The sequence below is a fragment of the Topomyia yanbarensis genome, chromosome 1 (assembly GCF_030247195.1).
Source record: "Topomyia yanbarensis strain Yona2022 chromosome 1, ASM3024719v1, whole genome shotgun sequence".
Lineage (NCBI taxonomy): Eukaryota > Metazoa > Arthropoda > Insecta > Diptera > Culicidae > Topomyia > Topomyia yanbarensis.
This window is the reverse complement of record NC_080670.1, coordinates 57024814-57046908: the sequence shown is the minus strand read 5'-3', so window position 1 is coordinate 57046908 and position 22095 is coordinate 57024814. Positions and strand designations below refer to the sequence as shown.

Genomic DNA, 22095 nt, shown 5'->3' with positions numbered 1-22095 from the left:
TAATCTCATGTCCTTTCCTTTCCCTTTCCCATTGTCTATCTCCTACATAGTTTTGTAATCACAGTGTGGCGTCTATTTTCGTGCCTCGTGTGTTCTCTGTGTGTGCTTTGTTGCGGCCGGTTAACCACAAAAGGCTCGCTTTGAATTTAGGGTAGCGGCCCTGTTTTAGGTCACATGCGCATGGACAATCACAAAACGGAAAACGTGCATTTATTTTACTCACGACCTTTTTGTTACGTGGTGCTTACTGCATTCTGCGGGTGACGACGGAGCTGTTTTTCTGCTGTCAGTCTTCGTGGAACCTGTGCCAAAGTCGTCACCCCAGATTCGCTCGACGTGGTACGGACGCCGCAAATTCCGGTCGCAACCGAAAACGTAGATGTTGTTGGTTGCCGATCGTAGCGTGTCGGCTGATCTGCCCTGCCAAGGGCGCGTTGATGACGTCAGCGACCCTCTTCCGGCCACGTGTACTGCCGGGAAACCTTGAGAGCTGACGGTGGGGTCAGAAGCTGTCACTAGCGGTATTGTGTGGTGTGTTGGGCGTTTGACCGTTGCGAATCTACGAGAAAATTAAGATCGCACACGACGCGACAAATAAGCACAATGCACATTGGATGAGAACACGAGGCTTACCTTTAAACTCACAAATACGCACACGACACTGACTGCCACTGAATGGGATTCTACCTAGCTGTTTGGGAAAGGAAACGTAACGTTTTAGCAAACTGTTAAGGAATTTTCATGGCACTTTGCTACCTTTTTAAACACACCACGACGCGAATTTTAGAAACGGACAACTCTTGCCTCTTCCACTAGTCAGACCAAAGTGAGAAATCTAGCATTGGGAATCCTCAGATTAACCGGGCATTTGGTAATCTTCGTACCGGAACTTGCTTAGCGAAGTTCTTGAAAATCGTATTCAAATGCACGAAATCCCAAATTGCAGCAAGGGTCATCTTTTTCTATCGGACAGTTTTAATCATACCAAGCCGCTTCCCTCCCACATGACAGAGCGAAAAAGAATCTCTCCCCGGCACATTACGTAAGGGTCAGTGGCCTCAATCGGAAGCAAATCTTCATCGTATCAGCGGGTGCGTCGGTAGCAGTCTCATTGGTAGACGAATGCTAGGAACTCATTTGCTTATTTTATTATGGCAAGTCCTATCCTATATGGGAGCGAAGTATGCGGTAATCCCAATTAAAGATTTGTGTCGAATTAATACTCGACCAAATCTATGAATTTATTTTGGAATTATTTATTCCATATTTATTATCCATTTAACATGCATTTTATAACCTAAACAATAATGAACAAAAGTTAATATACCAAGACTATTTGTATACAACATTGCAGAAAATATTTGTATACAACGCTGAACACAACCTATAGGCAAATATGTACTCGTTACATCATTCCCCACTAAATTTACGAAAATTTGATTGGCATTGGAATAATCATCAAAAAACCAATCAAATTTTCGTAGGCAAACAAATCGTATCTCAAAAATTGTTTCGATCTTCGGGGTCATATATGGTCATCACCAACCGAAGTTGGCTCATTATCTATTTACAGATCATCATCCATCACAGACAAAGCCTGCCACTGACTATCATCGACTTTCGTCTCCAGTCTCCAGCAAAAATATACTTGCAATTTTCTAATATACGACTCCAAGCCGACTATAACATATTATATTACACATGAAAATAGAAAAGACATTAGAAGCAAAGGACTACAAAGGAAATTAAAGAATTTAAGACGAATCAGTTTTGGTTAGAGATGAACTCATTCACTCTACTCATTCATTCATCCCTATTATGCCCACATTCAAAACATACAACATTAAAATGGCTTCAACTCGAAGTTGTCGACAAACTTCGAGCAAGCTCACGAAACATTTAACTGGAGTATTGTCTTCTACACCTGGACGTACCGATTCACGAAAACAATACTCACGAAATAATTCATCTACGTGAAAAGCCAAAACTAGCAGGTCCAGTTTGGTGTCCCTCCCCCAGCACGTAGCGAGATATACAGGACCCAAATTTCTCCACAAAATAAGCCCGTTCCTATTCGCAATTCACTGCCACAGAGAAACATCTTTGCGATATACGTTCATTGCGACCTTGGAACAAAAATTGTACTTCTTAAGAGAATTTTTAAACACCGGAATAAATCCGACAACAAAATTCTCCAAGAAAAATAATTACACAAAAACACAAACTCATTCAGACACCCCTTGCACTCTGCGCGCGTCAGAATCCATCTCTAGAACGAACTCCGACAACGAGTTTTACCAGTCTACCATACATACAAGTTCAACTATACCTTCTATCCCAAACGTCAAATGAAAAAAACCGTGATCGCGTGCGCAACCAAAATGAGTTCGGTCGGAAAAAAACTAAGAGTGGAGAAACCCCCGTCGGAATCGAGTGAAACCTGTGAACATTATGGAAGTGAAGAGAAAATAGTGCACTAAGGACGTTTTCGTACAATAGGATAGTGAAAATATTAATTCGTTCCCCTGTTGGGTGTAAAGGTTAGTTTTCTTCTTTTTTCAGGTTTCTTGGTCAACCGCTGATGAAACAAGAGTACTGTACTAGCAGACGAAGAAATGACAAATTGGATGAAAAGAGGACAAAGGAAAAATGAAAAAAAAATCGAAACGTATAAAATTTTCGGAAGAGATTTGCCATGAGATGAAACTAACTGAAGTAGGAGCTGGAAATTTTAAAGGACGGTTTGGATAGATGAAGCAGGAAAAACTAAAAGGGAAATGAAAAGGAAAAACTGTATGAAAATGTGGAGAAACTAAATGGATTGGAGGATTCTAAAAAAAACGGCGTCAGATTTGCCATCAAGGACTAACTGAAAATGGGATGCATGGTTATAAGGAACGCGGACGGGATGCTGGATGGCTGGAAAAGGAAAACTGGAAGAAAAGCGAGAAATCAACTGTCGTCCACTTCATCAGAATAAGCTGCTATCAAGGAATATCGCGCAATAGAAGAGAAATATAATAAGGTAAATATTTTATATACAAATCTAATTCTAATTTTTTGAATAAATAGGAAGACGATAATGAAAAAAAACAAAAACCCACAACGAAAAAATAGTGAAACAAACAAAGGATTTATCCTGCAACCACCCATTCAGAAGGAAGGACGTATGCAAATCATTAAGGGTTTTCGTTGGCAAATATCCCCTCATAAGGAAGGAAGGATGCACTTTGAATGGGTTTCGACCAACGATGGAAAACCGTGAGTGTTCTGTGTAGGACTAAGCACTAACATAGATTAAGTACTAATACTAAGATAAGGGTTAGGAATTTATGTATAACTAACAAACTAAACTACTATTTACAATTTATGTACAATTTCCATTGAATATGGAATAAATACTCGCGTATTCGCGGTTACTTTGTCGTTTGGTCTTATTGTGTCGTTGACTCTAACAAAGTTCGGCCCATTCATGGTGTTTTCGTGAGTTCAACTCTTCGTCACTTTCAAGAAGTTTATTCATAGCTGGCAAACTAATTCGGTTTAGGTTCAAACTTGGTACACTCAGTAGCAGGTCCGTCAAAGGACTTTTCTGTACGAGTTCAAGTTTGTCCGTAATTACCCTCGAAGGTGTTTTCTTGCTCGTCGTAATCTGTGGTCACTCCTTACGGAGGTTCATGAATTTGTTCCCTCAATGGCTTAGACGAGAAGAAGGCATCTTCTTCAGCCTATTGGCAAAGTAGACTCCAAATCGCTTTCCCGACAGATCTTCCAGTTCGTAGGTGTTGGAACCAAGGATTTTACGAACCACTGCGGGTTCGTACTTCGGAGCTAGCTTCTTACAGAACCCTTTCCCTTTGTCAGAAAGGTCAAAGGTCTGTTTCAGTACCTTCTCCCCGACACCGTATGTAGCACACTGAGCATTGGACCGAAGGTTGTAGGTCTTGGCATGCCGCTTATAAGCTGCCGTTAGGTTGCCCCTAATCTCCTCGAACAACTTTTTCCTCCTATCGGCCACCGCATTGCTGTCTTCTTCGCTCGGCTGATAGCTGTCCCGTACCCAGCTGTACTCTCTGCCGTCGGAAATTTTGTTCCGACCAAACACGACGAAGTACGGATTGTACTTGGTGGAATCATGCACCGCGTTTCTTATCGCATTCGCGATTTCTTGGATGTCGTCTGCCCAATGGCTGTGATCCTTCTTCAGCGTTGCTCGGATGGTCGTGGTAATCACTCGATTCACTCTTTCGGTGTTATTGACCTGTGGGTGGTAGGCTGGTGTTAACCAGTGCGACACGTGGTAGGTTTCTAATAAGTTTTTGAACGCTTTGGACACGAACTGAGACCCGTTGTCAGTCAGGATGATTTCCGGGACTCCAAATAATCGGAAGATCATATTCTCTACGAATTCTACCAATGAATTCGCCTTTGCTTCTCGGAACGGTTGGACTAGCACAAATTTGCTAAACACGTCGGTGGCAACAAGCAGACAAGTATTGCGATTCCTTCCCGAGGGTGGCAGTGGACCGATATAGTCGAGAGTTACGAATTGCCACGGATACTCGACGGGTTTTTGGCTTCCCATCGGAGGGGTGACGTTTACGTTTCCCGATTTGCTCACCTGACACCTCAGACATTCCCTGCAGAACTTGCGTACTTCCTCGTTCATCTTAGGCCAGTGGAAGTGCTTCTTCACGGCTGCCAAAGTTTTTTCGAAGCCGTGTTCCTTCTTGACAATTTCTTCTCGCTTATCTCTTGGAGGATAGTATTTCCACGTGAACCGCGGGTCGCTCTGACGGTGTTCTGTTTGCACATATCGGAAGATTTTCCCATCGACCACTCGCATATCACTGTGCTTTGCGGGGTTATCTCTAATCTTCTCCAACAACTCCTCGTATTCCGGATCCGGCTGTAGAACCATGATGGACTCAACTTCTATCGAACGCGATAAGCAATCGGCAAGAACGTTACTTTTTCCATTCCGGTACTCGAGGTCGAAGTCGTACGCCTGGATGCGAAGAGCCCATCGAAGTAACTTCGCATTTCCCGTCTCTGTTCCTACGTTGAATAGCCATAGTAGACTTCGGGCATCAGTAACGACGCGAAATTTTGTCCCCTCCACGTAAAAAAAACGGCGAAAGTGCTGAATGGCTGATAAGACGCCCAAGCACTCTTTTTCGACTGCAGCGTATCTGCGCTGTGTCCGATTAAGTTTTTTGCTAAAATAGCTGATAATCCGTGTCTCACCATCCTGTTCTTGTACGAGGGCTGCACCTACCGCTCGGTCGGATGCATCCGACTCGATAGTGAATAGTTTCGTGAAGTCCGGGTTGCCCAGGATTGGCGCCGATGTTAACACGGACTTCAGCTCATTAAAGCCTTCTTCTGCTTCTTTGGTCCACGAGAATCGTTTGTGCTCTTTCGACAATAGATCAGTGATCGGGGCCGTGATCCTACTGTAGTCTTGGATGAATCGCTGATAGAACCCAGCTAAGCCCATCAATCTCCGGATGTCTTCCTGTGTTTTTGGTCGAGCATAATCCAAAATCGGCTGGATGCGAGAGTTATCTATAGCCACTCCGTTCTCGTTTAGCAGGTACCCCAAATACATGACCTGTTTCCGGCAAAATCGAGACTTGTCCAACGAGATCGTTAGTCCTGCTTTCCGAAGTCTCTCTGCCACTATCTTCATTAGCCTAAGGTGCTCCTCGAACGTTTCCGCTGCAATCACAATGTCGTCCAGGTAAACAAAAACTTTCGGCTCTAGGTCAAAGCCGATCGCCTTTGCCATCAACCGCGACATGGTGAATGGAGCGTTCATTAGGCCGAACGGTAGAACCTTAAAGCGAAAAATTCCCTCTGCTGTGCGAAATGCTGTCAAATTCCGACTTTCCTCTTTCAGTGGTCTTTAAGATCAATCACCAAGAAAAAATTGGCTTTACCCAATCGACGAAATATGTCCTGCATATTTCTCATTGGGTAGGAATCTTTAATAGTTAACTTATTAATCTTTCTCGAATCTAAGCATACTCGCACTTTCCCGTTTTACTTGAGAACAGGTACGAGGGGGTTTGTCCACTCGGAGTAACACTCTTCGATCGCGTCAAGCTTCTTGAAGCGCTCCACTTCTGCGTTGATGGCTTCTTGTATGTACGGTGAGCATTTGTACCTGGGTGGATTCCGCGGAATTGCTCCCTCCTTCAACGTGATCTCATGTTGCATGAGGTACGTTCTCCCTAGCTTTCCAGCACCTGTTAGCTCGAATGACTTGATCACTCCTGTAAGCTGCTTGCGCTGTTCTGCTGTTAATGGATGTTCAGCTTCGATTGCTTCGGGATCCAGTGTCAACTCCGTTGGACCTTCGTAGACTGGAATGTCTAGAGTATCGTCATCTTCCGACTCTTCTGCCATTGCTGGAACTCCAGATGGCTCTATGGTGAATCAAAGAAGATCACTTTTTTGTTTATTTACCGTTTGAATTTCCTCAGGCCCCTTTCCTAAATCAATCATAGGCTTGATCTTGAAAGCTTCCCAGAAATCCGCACCTAAAATTAACTCCCTAGAAATGTCGGGTACTACAATCGTCGGTATAACCTTAGTGATGTTCCTGTATGTGTAAGGAATGTTAAGGCAACCGAGACATTTATAATTGGTACCATCTGCTGTTGATACTCGAATCGAGGTAGGCTGCAATTTTAACGTATATTTCGACACCACGTCCGACGAATTCATAACGCTAATCCCCGCCCCCGAGTCTAACAACGCTTCCAACTCCGACTCAAAAATGTTGACTTTAATGTGGGGGCATTTACCCACCGAAATTTTAATATGGTAAACCCGCGGATCATAATTCAATGTTTTGGGAATCTCTTTTCCAGATGGGATGCTCAGATTCCCCGTTTCACACCCCCCTATTCGTTTAACTGAGACTCTCGACCAGTTATGAATCCTCCTGATCTGGAACAACGTTCGCAAGTCCGCGTTGTCCTCCCAAGATTTCCACAACCATAACAGAAAACTATCTTCGGGTTAGGACATTGTCTCCATTCGTGACCTTCTCCTTGGCAATTCCAGCATTTCAACATTGGTTGATTCTGCATCGCTCGACCAGCTTGTTGTGTATCATTTTTCTCCTGTTTCCTATTTGGTCTCGTGATCGTTGATGACCTATCGTTGTTCGCTCTTCCTCTGATCGCGTTCACCGATGCTGAATGGTCGCTACCGTAGTCGCTTTCTTCTGCTTCGATTTGATTAATTGAGCGGCGGGTCGGTCCATCCATAGGTTGTTGTTGTAAGTGGGGATCTGCTGCATCGATGCGATAGTTCAAGCAGATCAAGTGTTGGAGATCGTTCACTTCCACTATCGAAATTTTTGATCGATAATGCTGACGCATGTTATCCCAAATCACTTCAAACTTTCTTCTTTTAGAAAGTGGTTGGGACAACATACGGTTAAGCTTTTCAATCTCAGTAATGAAAGCAATGAATGGTTCTCCTCTTTGTTGTTTCCGTTCCTGAATTTTCGACCGTATCCCTTGGTCTTTGTTGGGATTTCCAAACCGATATATGATATTGGTTTCGAACACCTCCCACGAGACAAAATCGTCTACGTATGTGAAAAACCAATCCGACGCGGCTCCTTCCAGCAGGATGTGGATGTCTCTCAATACAATCTGCTGCGATACTCCCTCTCGTTCAGCGAGTTTTTTGGTCTTGTACAAGAAGTTTTCAACTGGCATTGACCTTGAATCTCCGATGAAGCGTACTTTCCACTTTTCGACTCGCCCATAGCCCTCATGTTGTCCTCGGTGGTAGTATGTTCTTCCTCCAACTTGTGCTCGTCTGCTGGAATATCTGGGCGTTGGGTATCGTCCGCAACTGACGTTTGATTCCTCTGTACTGTCCAACTCGTCCTCTTGAGTGTTTCTGAACCCGTTTCTGTATCCGCGTGAACTTTGACTTTCGTCCTCGCTCGAATCTGTGTCTCGGTATCGTCCCGAAAAGCTGACTGTTTGGTATGGTAGAGATGTTGCTGACTGCTGGTTGTTTCGTTTCGCTCTAACGTCCCGTCGAGAGTTCTCAGTCGTTCTTTCTGGTCTCAGAAACCTATGTGACGTGTCCCCCTGGATTTTGTTCGATATACATCCCACCAATTCAGCTAACTGATTCTTCATCTCCTCCCATTCCACCCTGGATACCATGACATTTTCATCCGAGTTTTGCTGTTGCTTGGGGATGGCTCCTTTCGACGCATTTGGAGTAAGCTGGGCACCACTTTCACCTTGCATGCCCGTATTTCCTTCGGCTCCTTGAATAATGCTGCTAATATGCTCTTTATACGGTGACAGCGGTGGACCAAATTGGAAATCCTGCATTACTTTTTCAATCTTCCTCGTTAATTCCCTTCTTACCATCTTTTCTTCTTCATTAGAAGCTATGCATCTCTTTACTCTGTACCAATAATGTAACACTCTCGATTCCAATTTTGGCTCCACTTTCCTCTCCAATGCTTTCCGTAAGTCTCCGATTCGTCCCTCAATGTGGAGAGCTTCATCGGTAATATTCAAAAACGACCGAAAATTCCGACCTTCAGTTTTATCCGCCCTAAATAAATTCCTTAGCAGTCTCTGCTTCCCAGTCAAATCCAGATTGAACACATTTTGGGGTTGATTGCGGATCATCAATTCGTAATCAACCTCTTCCTGTGTAAGATCTTCCGCATGTGGGAATAATCGGTTCATTTTGTGTGTATGTTTATAAGATGTTATAGTAAGTAGAGAATTGATGTGTTTGTACCAATTAAATAGTAGTTGCCAATAGGCTAAGTGTCTTATATGGCACAATTAGATAATAAATCACATGCAATTATATGTACCAACAAATTAACGAATAAATGTAAATATGTATATGAACTGCTAGATAAATAAATATATATGTGAATAAATAAATAAATAACAGATAAGGACAAAGTTAGGAAAAAATATATGAATATATACGGAAATGTTGCAAATGTTTGAGTTTTATTCCGGAAGTATGATTGAAAAATGTTCCCTTTCTTGGAACCGAATAGAAGGTTTTGAAACCGTAGCGTTCGTCTCAGAAAAGTTTCAGAAAATCAAATTTTTTTTTGGGATGGAAGGTGCCAAATGCTATTTGACTCGGAAAAAAAATACAAAAAGATTTGTCTTGTCGGTCCTCAAATTTAATTTGAGCGACAATGTAACAGGTTTCAACGAAACAGAAAAGCCTTGTATTGTTGGGCGCCAATGTAACTGGCCAGCCGAACCGCTCCCCGCTGTTAAGTGGGTGATTTAAGCGCCACTCTCTAAATGAGAGACCACCCACCAGATGAAGGTTTGCCCGACCTGAGACCTTTCAAGGGAAGGTTCTATTTATCCCTAATACGGGAAGGGAAGCGAGCTAGCTGACTCAAAACGTGTCCGATGTACTCGACCTAAAGACCTAAACTGCAGTCAGGATGTCCGTATATTCAAGCACAATGTCCGTCGCCACGGGTTTTCTCATCACTGGCGAAGTACAAATCCCACCCCAGACTAAACCAATGAAAAGAATTGGGATTTGTCCCGGTTGTTCTCGGAGTCAACCTCTCCAGTAAACAGCAAACTACAAAAAAATAATTAGTCGAAAACCGACGACATGAAAAAACCAGCACAACGAACTAAGGCGAGACTACTTCACGTAAGGTAAATCTAATGCATTATTGGCGCATCTTAAAACGAGACAAAGTTGTTCAGGGATGCATTTGTACAGTTTCAAAAGTTTCACATGAGCTTTTACAATTTTTATTTTTCGTTCCTACACATACCTCTTCTTTCATTCATTGACTAGGCCTAATCTCATGTCCTTTCCTTTCCCTTTCCCATTGTCTATCTCCTACATAGTTTTGTAATCACAGTGTGGCGTCTATTTTCGTGCCTCGTGTGTTCTCTGTGTGTGCTTTGTTGCGGCCGGTTAACCACAAAAGGCTCGCTTTGAATTTATGGTAGCGGCCCTGTTTTAGGTCACATGCGCATGGACAATCACAAAACGGAAAACGTGCATTTATTTTACTCACGACCTTTTTGTTACGTGGTGCTTACTGCATTCTGCGGGTGACGACGGAGCTGTTTTTCTGCTGTCTGTCTTCGTGGAACCTGTGCCGAAGTCGTCACCCCAGATTCGCTCGACGTGGTACGGACGCCGCAAATTCCGGTCGCAACCGAAAACGTAGATGTTGTTGGTTGCCGATCGTAGCGTGTCGGCTGATCTGCCCTGCCAAGGGCACGTTGATGACGTCAGCGACCCTCTTCCGGCCACGTGTACCGCAGGGAAACCTTGAGAGCTGACGGTGGGGTCAGAAGCTGTCACTAGCGGTATTGTGTGGTGTGTTGGGCGTTTGACCGTTGCGAATCTACGAGAAAATTAAGATCGCACACGACGCGACAAATAAGCACAATGCACATTGGATGAGAACACGAGGCTTACCTTTAAACTCACAAATACGCACACGACACTGACTGCCACTGAATGGGATTCTACCTAGCTGTTTGGGAAAGGAAACGTAACGTTTTAGCAAACTGTTAAGGAATTTTCATGTCACTTTGCTACCTTTTTAAACACACCACGACGCGAATTTTAGAAACGGACAACTCTTGCTTCTTCCACTAGTCAGACCAAAGTGAGAAATCTAGCATTGGGAATCCTCAGATTAACCGGGCATTTGGTAATCTTCGTACCGGAACTTGCGTAGCGAAGTTCTTGAAAATCGTGGTCAAATGCACGAAATCCCAAATTGCAGCAAGGGTCATCTTTTTCTATCGGACAGTTTTAATCATACCAAGCCGCTTCCCTCCCACATGACAGAGCGAAAAAGAATCTCTCCCCGGCACATTACGTAAGGGTCAGTGGCCTCAATCGGTAGCAAATCTTCATCGTATCAGCGGGTGCGTCGGTAGCAGTCTCATTGGTAGACGAATGCTAGGAACTCATTTGCTTATTTTATTATGCCAAGTCCTATCCTATATGGGAGCGAAGTATGCGGTAATCCCAATTAAAGATTTGTGTCGAGTTAATACTCGACCAAATCTATGAATTTATTTTGGAATTATTTATTCCATATTTATTATTCATTTAACATGCATTTTATAACCTAAACAATAATGAACAAAAGTTAATATACAAAGACTATTTGTATACAACATTGCAGACAATATTTGTATACAACGTTGAACACAACCTATAGGCATATATGTACTCGTTACAAGTCTTCTTGATATGTCGTCTTCACTAAGACCTCACAAAGGGTGTTACGATTGAAAATTGGTCAAGCGAAAATGCGTTTAAAAGTTTTAATATTATTAATAAACAAATCGATTTTTTTTTTGGTTTTCAAAATTCAATTAGTATTTTTTGATAGTGGTTCAACTCTAGCTGTACAGCTGGCTTTGGGGGATCCCTGTCGGAATCACTCCCAACAATTGCAGACGAGGCGGGAGATGTTACCAACTACAACTCTGCTTAAAGGTTCCCCCACACTGACGCGATTTTGTCGCAGCGACTGCGAAAATTTCGCGAAGCGACTTGTCGCTAGCAACTCTGCTCATGGCGACAGATGTGCGCTCCCATACTGACGCGAACTTTTCGCGTCGGCTGTTGCGAAATTGCAGCGATTTTTTAACAATCGCTGCGTGCGAGGATTGTGTCGCAGTCGCTGGGTGTTCGCCAGATATTCAAGATGGCGCAGACTAATCAACTATTGTCATTTGGCGCATCTCAACTTTACATAAATAATAATACTTTCAAAGTAGATTGTTGGTTGACTTTGATATCCCTTTTTCGGTCAAGTTGACCAGAATTCCGGAAAAAATGAAAATAGTTATACGAAAAAAATTGCCTAAATTTCAAAACCAAACTGATGGGCGCTACCAAGTCCAACAAAACTATTTGAAAAAGAAGATTACATACCGTATGAAAGCCAGGTAAATCAAATGAATACTGGAGCGGTAAAATTGAATTGAAATTAGGGTGGTTAGAGCTATTTACTATAATCCAGTGCTTCAAGTCTTTCGAGAAGAAAAAATATTCCAAAGCGGACTCATCTTTCCAAAGAGCTGATCGAAAAATAGTTCGACAAACAGGCTCTTAATCCCAACGATTCGAACGTAGAAGAATTAGTGAAAGCATTAGAAAAACGATACGTCGGTAATAATTCGGATGATGAGAAAGAAGGCCTTCCAGAAAAGGACGATCATTTCTTGTTCAAGGAAGATCTTTTAGCATTTTGTTTGAGGGAAGAAATTAACGCCAATGAACGGTTGAACATGTTATGCCAAAGACTCCATAACAATCTGAAATATAAGAATATAAAGTTCATACCGCAAATCGAGCGGGAGATTGAAGTTACCGACAAAATAAAGATAAATCGATGAAATCTTGGGTACGGAATCGATCGGAATTCCCATGCAATCAGATGATAATCATGTTTCTTCAGCTGGACGGAGAAATAGCAACCTCTCGTCGAGCAAGTTCTGTATGTTGGTTAACGGTATAACCCAATAGAGCAAGTGCACATCAAATCAAAATATACTCACACTGATAGCTGCTCAATTTCTCAAGAGTACATGTATCTGTCCGCCTAGATTGAGGGAACATTCGAAATCAAAACCCCACTGCTTCTGGTCGGATATACGCGCAGCCACGACGAATCATCTGAATACACCTCTATGCAAACCGGATCTAATCTGCCGCATATGCGAGAGTTAACTTACATCTCCTTGTTTATAATCCTGGAACCAAATGTGGAGACTCCCAAGTTCGGCACCAACGGACTGGAGTGTGTGGAGTTGCAGCAGACTATGGCGCGTATTTATCTGTGAGCAGAGGCGTACCGCAGTGAGTTTCCTAGGAGGGGATGCTACCGCTAGCAACGTTGCTCAGTGGCGAAAGGGTCTGCGTTACAAGGCTGCTTGGTCCGATCAATGTTCCCTTTGTGATCGATGAAAACGTGGAGCTAATGATATATAGGCGATATGTTTCACTACAACATGGATGCATGTTCACAAATTGGCGGAATTCGGTCCACTAACCGAGTAATTTTTAATCGGTTCCAAAGATAGACAATATTTATGCAGCCAAGTTTTTTAGGAAATCATGAATATGATGTGCGCTTCGCCGAAGGATTTAAATGTTTTATTAGCTTGTTTTTACATTTTTTTGGAGCACTATGTGTATCTTATCTTAGGACACAGTCTCCTAACAGGTGATAGTACTTTTGTCATTATACGAGAGAACAACGATTTCTACTTTGTGGATCTACAACCAGCGGTAAAAAATACTCCAGCTCCGATACGTACTGTCCTTTATGTAGAATTTACTACTTTGTCAATCAGGACAACGTCTAGGGAAATATTCCAAAAGAGAACCGGGTGTTCCTGACACAGCTAGATGTGAACAAATCAGCCTACTGGAGACCGCTATTCAATCGATCTCATGAAGCTCCCACTAGGGTTGTGGTACCGGTAATACCGGTACCGAAAATCCCTGGAATACCGACCCATTTTTGGTACCGTAATACCGGTACTGAACAAAAGCCAGTACCGGTATTTTCGGTACTATACAATTTTTTATGACAAATATCGGTCTGCCAGATAACGTTTAATTATATTAATTTGCCTTCTAGATAAATCGTTGAGATGACACCTTTGTGTGGGAATGAGGTCATCATAATAATTCTAGAAGTTAGTTTTATTAGCGACATTCTGATTGGTTTCCATTATTGACTGGGTGGCGCGTAATAAGACTATGGTCTAAGTCATGTCTGCTGTATTTGATTTACTCTTAAACCTTTATCTATAAAAGAACGAACAGCGATTTAGTAGCTAACAGTTTTAGACTTGGTGAACCGCTTCAAATGGGGCGATTATTGGTGATCGGAAAATTCAGCAAAACTCCATAGTTTACAGGAAAGCAAGGAGCCTTGATATGCATTAGAGAATAGTAGGCAAAGACATAAAGGTCGAAACCAATTTTCAGAAAAGCAAGAAAGGAAATGCGATTGACCTGCTCGGATTTACTGCGATTCTCGCTTTGATTTACTGTTGTTAATAGGGTTTCATACATTTACCATCTGTTCAAGACGACGAAAGTCGCACCACTTAGCAGTAATTGATTTCAAAGTGGTCTAGATTTCGAAATAAAAGAAGGTGCCCTTTACGAAAAACATCCTCTGTGAAATGAGTCTTGCCATTCCGAAGCAATTAAAAACAATAAACATGTTTTTTTGATCAGCACAAATCAATCATCTGAGAATAAGATCATCAGTTTGAGCATTCAATTTCAGTTTGAAGCTTTTTTCGAATTTTTTAAAAAAATATTCGAGTACCGGTTCTTTACCGGTACTGAGGGCTTCAGTACCGTAGTACCGGTTCTTGCCAAAAAGGGTGCTGCGAACGCTACCCACCGGTTGTATTCACGATGGAATTTACTTGTACAAAAGTGCACTGAATGTATGAGATTTGTTAAAAACTTTTGAAAAAAAGATTGTTAAGAAGATTGCAATTTGGAGAACGCACCGTGAAATTTCGAGCCACATCTTTCCATTTTAAGAACTATATTTGCTCCACGGATAACATTTCCGAACACAACGTGTTTACTATCCAGTCAATCGGTTCTAAAAATATACCGTTAAAATTGACGCTCGGAGTGATATATGTGGCATCTCAATTACTTTTCCGGACACATATAAACAACTGGGAACCATTCATATTAGGACCGGAATTAGCCATCGACAGTACTCCAAACCCAAAGTGTTTTAAATTAAAACTTTCATCGACAAACTTTTTTCCGAATATAGATTTTCCACCCATTCCATTGTTTGCAGCAAAATCCCCACCTTGGCACATCTAAAACGGAAAATTGGCATTTTTTTGATGCACTACCAGAACAAAAAAAACTTGCAAACTCCGGAATAATCCTATGAAACGTAGACCCTTTATAGTCACAACCTTGCTCCCCAGCGCACAATGCTCAAAAATTTTCCACCGTCTTCGGCACAATATCTGCCCTGAGGGACATTATAATGCTTTCCACGGCATTGCTGCCTACTTGAATACACCGGATTTCGTTTTTTCTCTTCCGGTGCGCCATCGGCTGAGTGGCCTCGATACTTCCTGGTCACCTCGAAAGCCATCAACGTACTTCATCTGCTCCATTGTAAATTCTTATTTAATCCGCCCAAGACCCCAAGTATTCTTTGACTGCGTTCGCCCTCTTCTATGTTGGTACCTGTGATCGATCGTGACAGTCGAACATATTCCACATCATTCCAAGTCATTAACGTCCAGTTCTATAGCTTCTTGTCCTGTCTCATCAGGTTGCGTCAAAATTATTCTAATCTGTGAACCTGCAACTTCTTTCTTTATGTGATAGATCATCTCCAGGAATCGCTTTTAGTTTGCATAGAGTTCCATCTAGGTGTCCATGCTCTTAGTCTTAGTCTAAGCTCCTACTGTACGAACCGTGAATCACGAAAAAGCAGAACGTTTGGAATATCATTCATAACCGTTTTCTCCATTAGCTTGGACAGTTGGTCGGTGTTAAGTCAGACTGGACTAAGTCGCAAAATATCAAAAAATTGTGATAATGATAGCACTGGATAAAGAATTTTTTCTGCTACATTCAACTTTTGCCAGATTTGCAGCAATAAACAAGAATGATGGCAAAAATTAATTTCCAATTACAATATAAAGTATGCTGCAATTCAAACTTTAAACTTGTTTTTCTCTAAATCAATATATTGTCACTTAGTCCGGTCTGCGTAACTCCGACCAGTTCGCTCTCAGCAGGACTTATTCATTACCAGCCATCGAAGTTTAGTCTTTGGTCGTGGTTGCCGAACGAACCATCGCAGATCCGGATCGCAAGAATCTGGGGGATTTGTGTAATCCTCTATTTTCTTCACAGTTATTTCCTCCAAACCTTATGACACTGTTGCTATAATCTGTATTTTTCGTAATTTTGTAGTTTTATTGCGAACGAAAATCTGTTAGTTTACACTGTACATCAGGTCAAGGAAAAGCAGTTTTGATTAAAGTTAACAATTAACATAAGGAGCAAATAATTATTTATAATCCTTTGCGCAGCGAATGCCTGCTCAGCTTTATACTCGTCGAAAGCCTCTACGAGGACAGCCCGCTTGATCTTGCTACATCTTACGAAGTAAGATAGCTCATTTAGAATTTTATCCATTGTATTGCTCCAAGGGGGCCTCCGCAGATCATTGTTCTCGACAGTTTCACCGGCTGTCCGACGGTTCCGTACAAATCGCTCAATTGGACCCACAGTACGATGTACGGGTGATTGGTGGTTAGTTTGCACCGCTTCTCCTTCTATCGCTATATTGTAGCACAATATGTATCTGCTTCGTCAGCGGAACCACTCACAGGAGCAATGGTACTCACCCAGCCCAGGTGGTACTTTTATATCGCCGTTAGTAGTGTGCTGATGAAAAAATTTGTATCCTTAATGTCGGCCAGCAATAGCATCTGGTTGAACAGGTAAGTGGAGGGTTTCTATCAAGCCTACCTGGAGTAACTGCGGCTACCTGTAGCTTGCGTTTTCGGCAGTTATTCTTAAACGACACAGCATTGATTCAAATATACTCATGTGTTCCGAGCTAAATGCTTCAATTCCCTGCGGCATGTCATCGTTTAGTTGAACGCACAGCACAATTCCTAGACGTGCCTTTTTGTGAAAAGGTCTCCCGTGATATTTGGTTGCAGTGGAAAGAACTTCCCCGCTAAACGCTTTTTGTCTAGTAAGTACTATGGTTTCACTATACCGTCGATTTTTACCACCGGCGCAACCATCGCTCGCTGTCACTTGATTGCTAATGTTCACCGAACCGGTCGTATTGAGCTCGTCATCATGCCCCACGTGATCGGCTAGAGTGAGTCGGTTTTCGAATGAGATGGAAAGATTTTTCAATACACCTCGATGAAAGCTGCCATTCTGACTTCGTCTGAGTCGTCTAAACTTGTGCAATTCAGAAGCTGCGGAATATCAATACTGGTATCTAAACTAAGTCTTCGAAAACACTCGAAATCATTAGAAATTGATGCTAGACTGTTTCAGTGCGATGGCGTGGTTGACTTGATGAAAACGCCCAAGGATCCGTTCCACCATACCCTGAGTCAAGGTCACTGTTGGTTGAAAGTCTCAGATCTGCCAGATGCTCCAAATACGCAAACTCGATTGGCAGTGGTGGCCTTTGTCTGTGGTTGTACGTCGAAGTGGACGAAGTAACAGTAAACGACCGTAGCGACGTTGTATCTATGGAGCTAAGATCACTTTCCGACGTATGTCGGCCGTTGTATAGTCCACTCTGACCGATACTTGGCAGTTCAGCGCCCAAGTAGGTGAAAGTGGATACTTTTTTACTGCTGTTGCTGCTACTGTTGGTTGCATGCTGTGCCGGCATAGGAAACACGTAAGCATACTTAATGGCTTTTCGAGTTTTCAATTAATGTACCTTCAAACTGCTGTCCTGGAATACTATCGGTGCAGAACCAAAAATCATTTCGGCCATCGACGTGGTATCACTTTTGGTTTAGCTGTTGTGCTGATATAAAATTTTGCGATGATAAAATTTCCCACGCTGTTGGATCGCTTTGTGGCTTTGTATTGCGGTACTGCAAGTGGACGTTGTTGCTGCATTGTATTCGCCGGAAATTTTCTCGACTGCACTGGAATCAAACAGTAGTTTACGACCTCCGATGTCACATTCGCGGACAAGAACACGAACCTGTTCAGCGGTGAAAGTTGATTCTTCTGAGGTATATTTCTCTGTTGCTGAACTAGCGCTGCGCTTCTTGGTACACTATAGTTCAAAACAGCTTATTGAATAATGCAATATTATAGTCAACTGATTTACTATCCTCTTTTCTTGCTTGTTTTCTTATGTGGTTTTTATGTGTTTGTTTGTGTTATGTTATGTGTTTTGGTTGGTCAAAATGTATGAACTGACAGCGGTTGGGGTTAGAACCCGACTCAGTTTCAGGTTCAAGCAAAAACGCTATTACTGTGTCGAACAAACGACCCAAAGACGATGTTTTAAATATAAAGACACGCGGACAGATAAACTCTCGACAAACATATGATTACGGCCTAAAAGCCAGCTGTCAAAATCCACTTTGAATGGAAATTCCAGACAAACCGTTACTAGTCGAACACAGTTCACAACAGTTTATGAAAGAGAAAACTTTTCTCTTTCGTTTATTATCAACATCTGTGATTGGTGTGTAACGGTTTGTCCGGAATTTCCATTCAAAGTGGATTTTGACAGTTGGCTTTTAGGCAGTAATCATATGTTTGTCGAGAACTATTCTCACTGAATGACTGATAAAACAATCGAAAAATATTTTTTGAAATTTTAGGACAACATACGTCGTTTACCATGAGATTAAAATTGAGGTTGTCCCATCTAGCTACTATAGTTTGCAAATGTCACTTTGTGTCGCTTGTAATGCGAAATTCGCGCCGGTGTGGGCACACATGCGAATCGCACTGTCGCAGGAAGCGCGACGAAATCGCTAAGCGAAATTTTCGCAGTCGCTGCTACATAATCGCGTCAGTGTGGGGGAACCTTAAGGCCAGTTACAGCGCACTGTGATTCTGATTGTGATATTGAGTATACGTAATTTTGGGGCGTAGAGATTTCACGATCCCATGGAAATGAGCGTTGATATGTTCGCGAGTGAGACTGGGTTTATAAATTGGAAAAAGTCACAAGTTGAGCAAATTACCAGATGGTTGTTATGGTTTTTTATGGTTCTGACATCACTTCTCGTTACGGTTGGGTTTTGCTTGATGAAATCCGAATATTTCTCGTTTGGGCTAGAACGCCGCCCAAGCGAGAAATATTGGGATTTCATCAAGCTGCGTGTTGTGAGAGTTGTTGTCCGTAGGCATGATGTACACGTTGTTGGCGACGTAACACTCCCTGAGATGTTTTCAGTACTGGCAGAATGCCGAATACGGTGAAAAGAACTAGGTGCTCCTTTGGGAAAGACTGCAGTCCATTTTCAGACACTCTTTCGTGTAATTTCACTGGTAAACGATGCCGTATGTAACAAAACTGTCGCTTTTAAAACCATAGGTACAAATAGACTGCCAAACAAGATATTTAAACTTTAAATAAATATGTTTTATCAGATGTTCTGCAAAATGAAACAAAAATAATCCGTCATTTTACAGATTAATAGATTCAGCAATACCTTTCTCTTCATATTTTCCCCTCTTTTCAGTAGACCGGAACGGCCAACGCACGACGTCGCGGATGTGCTGCTGTCCCTTAAGCATGCTGTCCTGAAGCAAAGTCCTGATCCGCAGCAGATGCAGACAGCGTCTCCAGGATTTGTCCCTCCGCAGGCGTCACTTTCGTACACTGTTCACCCGCAGGTGCTTCTCTCGCCCGTAGGCCATCATAATCACAATTCGCACTACAGTCAAGCTCAATCTCAGAGTGGATCGTACCCCTCGAGCTACTACGAATCGTCCTGTGCACAACATCCGGCGCCAATCTATCCGAGCATGAGTGTGAACGTTAGCATGAACATGACGATGCACGGTTACGGCGCGGACGGAACGATGCCCATGCAGTGTCCCCAGGTTCAGTGGGGCCATCAAACGCCATCGTCCTCGGTTAATGTACTTTATCCGCCGCTGCTCAGCCCAGTGCCATACCCGGCCGGTGCTACTTACTCGTTCACGGCGGACTTCAGGCCACAAAGTCAAACGCAGAATCTGTCCCCTATACTGGAAGCATCCAAAAGCTCTAGCCTACAGTCGCATCATCAGAAGCCATACTACCAGCAAGGTGCCGACTACTCCCCACCAAAGAGCCCACAAGAATTCGAACAAACTGATTTTCATCTGAAAATGAAGACAGAGAAGTCTTTGGGCATAAGCTTTGAAGACGAAGATGGAAGCGGAAGTGACGGCCAGAACGGTGACAACAAACCTAACCTATGTCGGCTGTGTGGGAAAACATATGCTCGACCAAGTACGCTTAAAACGCACCTCCGAACGCACTCCGGAGAACGACCCTACCGATGTTCGGACTGTAGTAAGAGTTTCAGCCAGGCGGCCAATCTTGCCGCCCACATCCGAACCCACACCGGACAGAAACCGTTCCGATGTCCCATATGCGATAGGCGATTTTCACAGAGTTCCAGTGTGACGACGCACATGCGCACCCATTCAGGCGAACGTCCGTATCGATGTAGGGCTTGCAAAAAAGCATTCAGCGATAGCTCAACTCTCACAAAGCACTTGAGGATACACAGTGGCGAAAAGCCCTACCAGTGTAAACTGTGTTTGCTGAGGTAAAATGATTTACTGTTAAACATCAAATAACACCATGATCTTAATTTGATCTTTTGCCCGCTTACAGATTCTCCCAATCCGGCAATCTTAACCGACACATGCGCGTTCATGGAACCAATGGTCAAGCACTGGTAACATGACAGCAGCAAAAACAAACGCAGCAACCGCTTCACCCACCCGGGATCTTTGCCCATCCGTACGCTCAACCGCAGAACACTCTTCACCACTACAGTCGCACATCGTCTACGTTGACTACCGCTGGGGAATCCTCCGCTGCGGCATCGGCAGGCCAGTCAACGGCCACAAACTACTCAAGCAGCGCTGGTTTGTTCCCACCGAGTGCGACAGCAGCCAGTGTTAGCAATAGCCCCTATAATGGTTTCAATTTCAAACCATTCCCACCGCCACCATCCCACCATATGTCCTACTTTGAAGAGTATCACCATTATCAACAGCAGCGCAACAAGTACGATGATATGAACCTGTTTAGGAACAATTTTGTAAATATATTTTAAGCTCTACCGATTTCTTCTCACCATGTGAGCATCCATCACTCCATTTGCAGTCCCTTATACATATTCTAGCAGCTCTGATTGTCAAATATTTGTCCGCCAACACTAACCGATAATTCTAGTCAGCTATTGCCAACCATAACCGTATAAAATGCAGACACTCACACAGCAACACATTACAAAAGGCTAACTAAAATCGATGAAGCAAAAATTTGTAGCGTAAGCACGCAGCTAATTGTTGTCTGTATGTTTCACTTAATGCAAGTAAATGGCAAAAAAATGATGGAACAATGTGTGTGGTTCATACCATCTTTATCGGAAATAAAACTGATATTTAACAACAATCGTCGGGTTAATTCCAGAAGATATGGTTCAAACCGACATTCCGAAAATTCCGTTAATCAAAATTTGTTCTCTTCCATCAGATGTAAAGAAACGCAAAAGATTTTATTTTATTATATTATTTATTTTGTGCTGGAAAACCGAAGTTTTCCAGTATATTTCAGGCAGAGCCATCAATTTGGAGCACCTAAGAAACAATCCAATATTGGGAGGATATATAAGTCCAGCATATATTTCTGTGCTTTATTCGACTTTTGGAAGTCGAATGAAAAGCACACTGATCTGGTCTGATGCGCGGTGGGGTAAGAAGGCAAACTAAACTTGCGATGCCTATTTTTTGGTGCATAAATTTGTTTTTGTTAATCAGCCTTATTCTGAAATTTGAGCCTTATTCTGTATGAACAAAACTGAATATTTGTGCGATGCGCTATATTTTGAAGACCGGTCCCAATATTTAGTGTTTCGCAGGTTCGGTAGCAAAACTCTTTTACTGGGTACATTACATACGGTGATAATAATTAATAATTAAACTATTAATAATTTCAAGTATTTCATTCTGATCCGACATTCGGTTCCGGAGTTGATGATGACATGATTTTAATTATTATTACGTCTTCGGTGTATACCATAGAGATTACACTTAATGCTACTGTTGGTGTCAATGTTAAAAAAGTCTAATTGCTAACCTATAACTAGATTTAGTGGTATGGAAACCATAAACTAAAGCAGTTTCTTTGATTTTGCTACGACATCTGTCTACCGAATTATTCTGGCTATATGTTGAACGATGCCGGTACCGCGAGGAGGAACAAACAAATTAATCCTTGAGAAAATGTCGGGACAGTTAATAATGTTCGAC

At 42.5% G+C, this 22095-nt stretch overlaps 1 protein-coding gene across 2 annotated transcripts in view; it reads left to right on the top strand.

The window, feature by feature from the left end:
• Nucleotides 1-21238, top strand: part of LOC131677685 (protein glass) — a 54522-nt gene extending 33284 nt beyond the window's left edge. Inside the window, exons 5-6 of one of the 2 annotated variants that reach the window (XM_058957651.1) lie at nt 19305-20381; nt 20450-21238. In XM_058957651.1, coding sequence (XP_058813634.1) covers nt 19305-20381; nt 20450-20522 — 1150 coding nt within the window. In that variant the 3' untranslated portion in view covers nt 20523-21238. Of the gene's footprint in view, nt 1-19301; nt 20382-20449 lie in introns of both variants that reach the window. The other variant, XM_058957650.1, reaches the window with a different exon arrangement.
• Nucleotides 21239-22095: the final 857 nt, after the last annotated feature.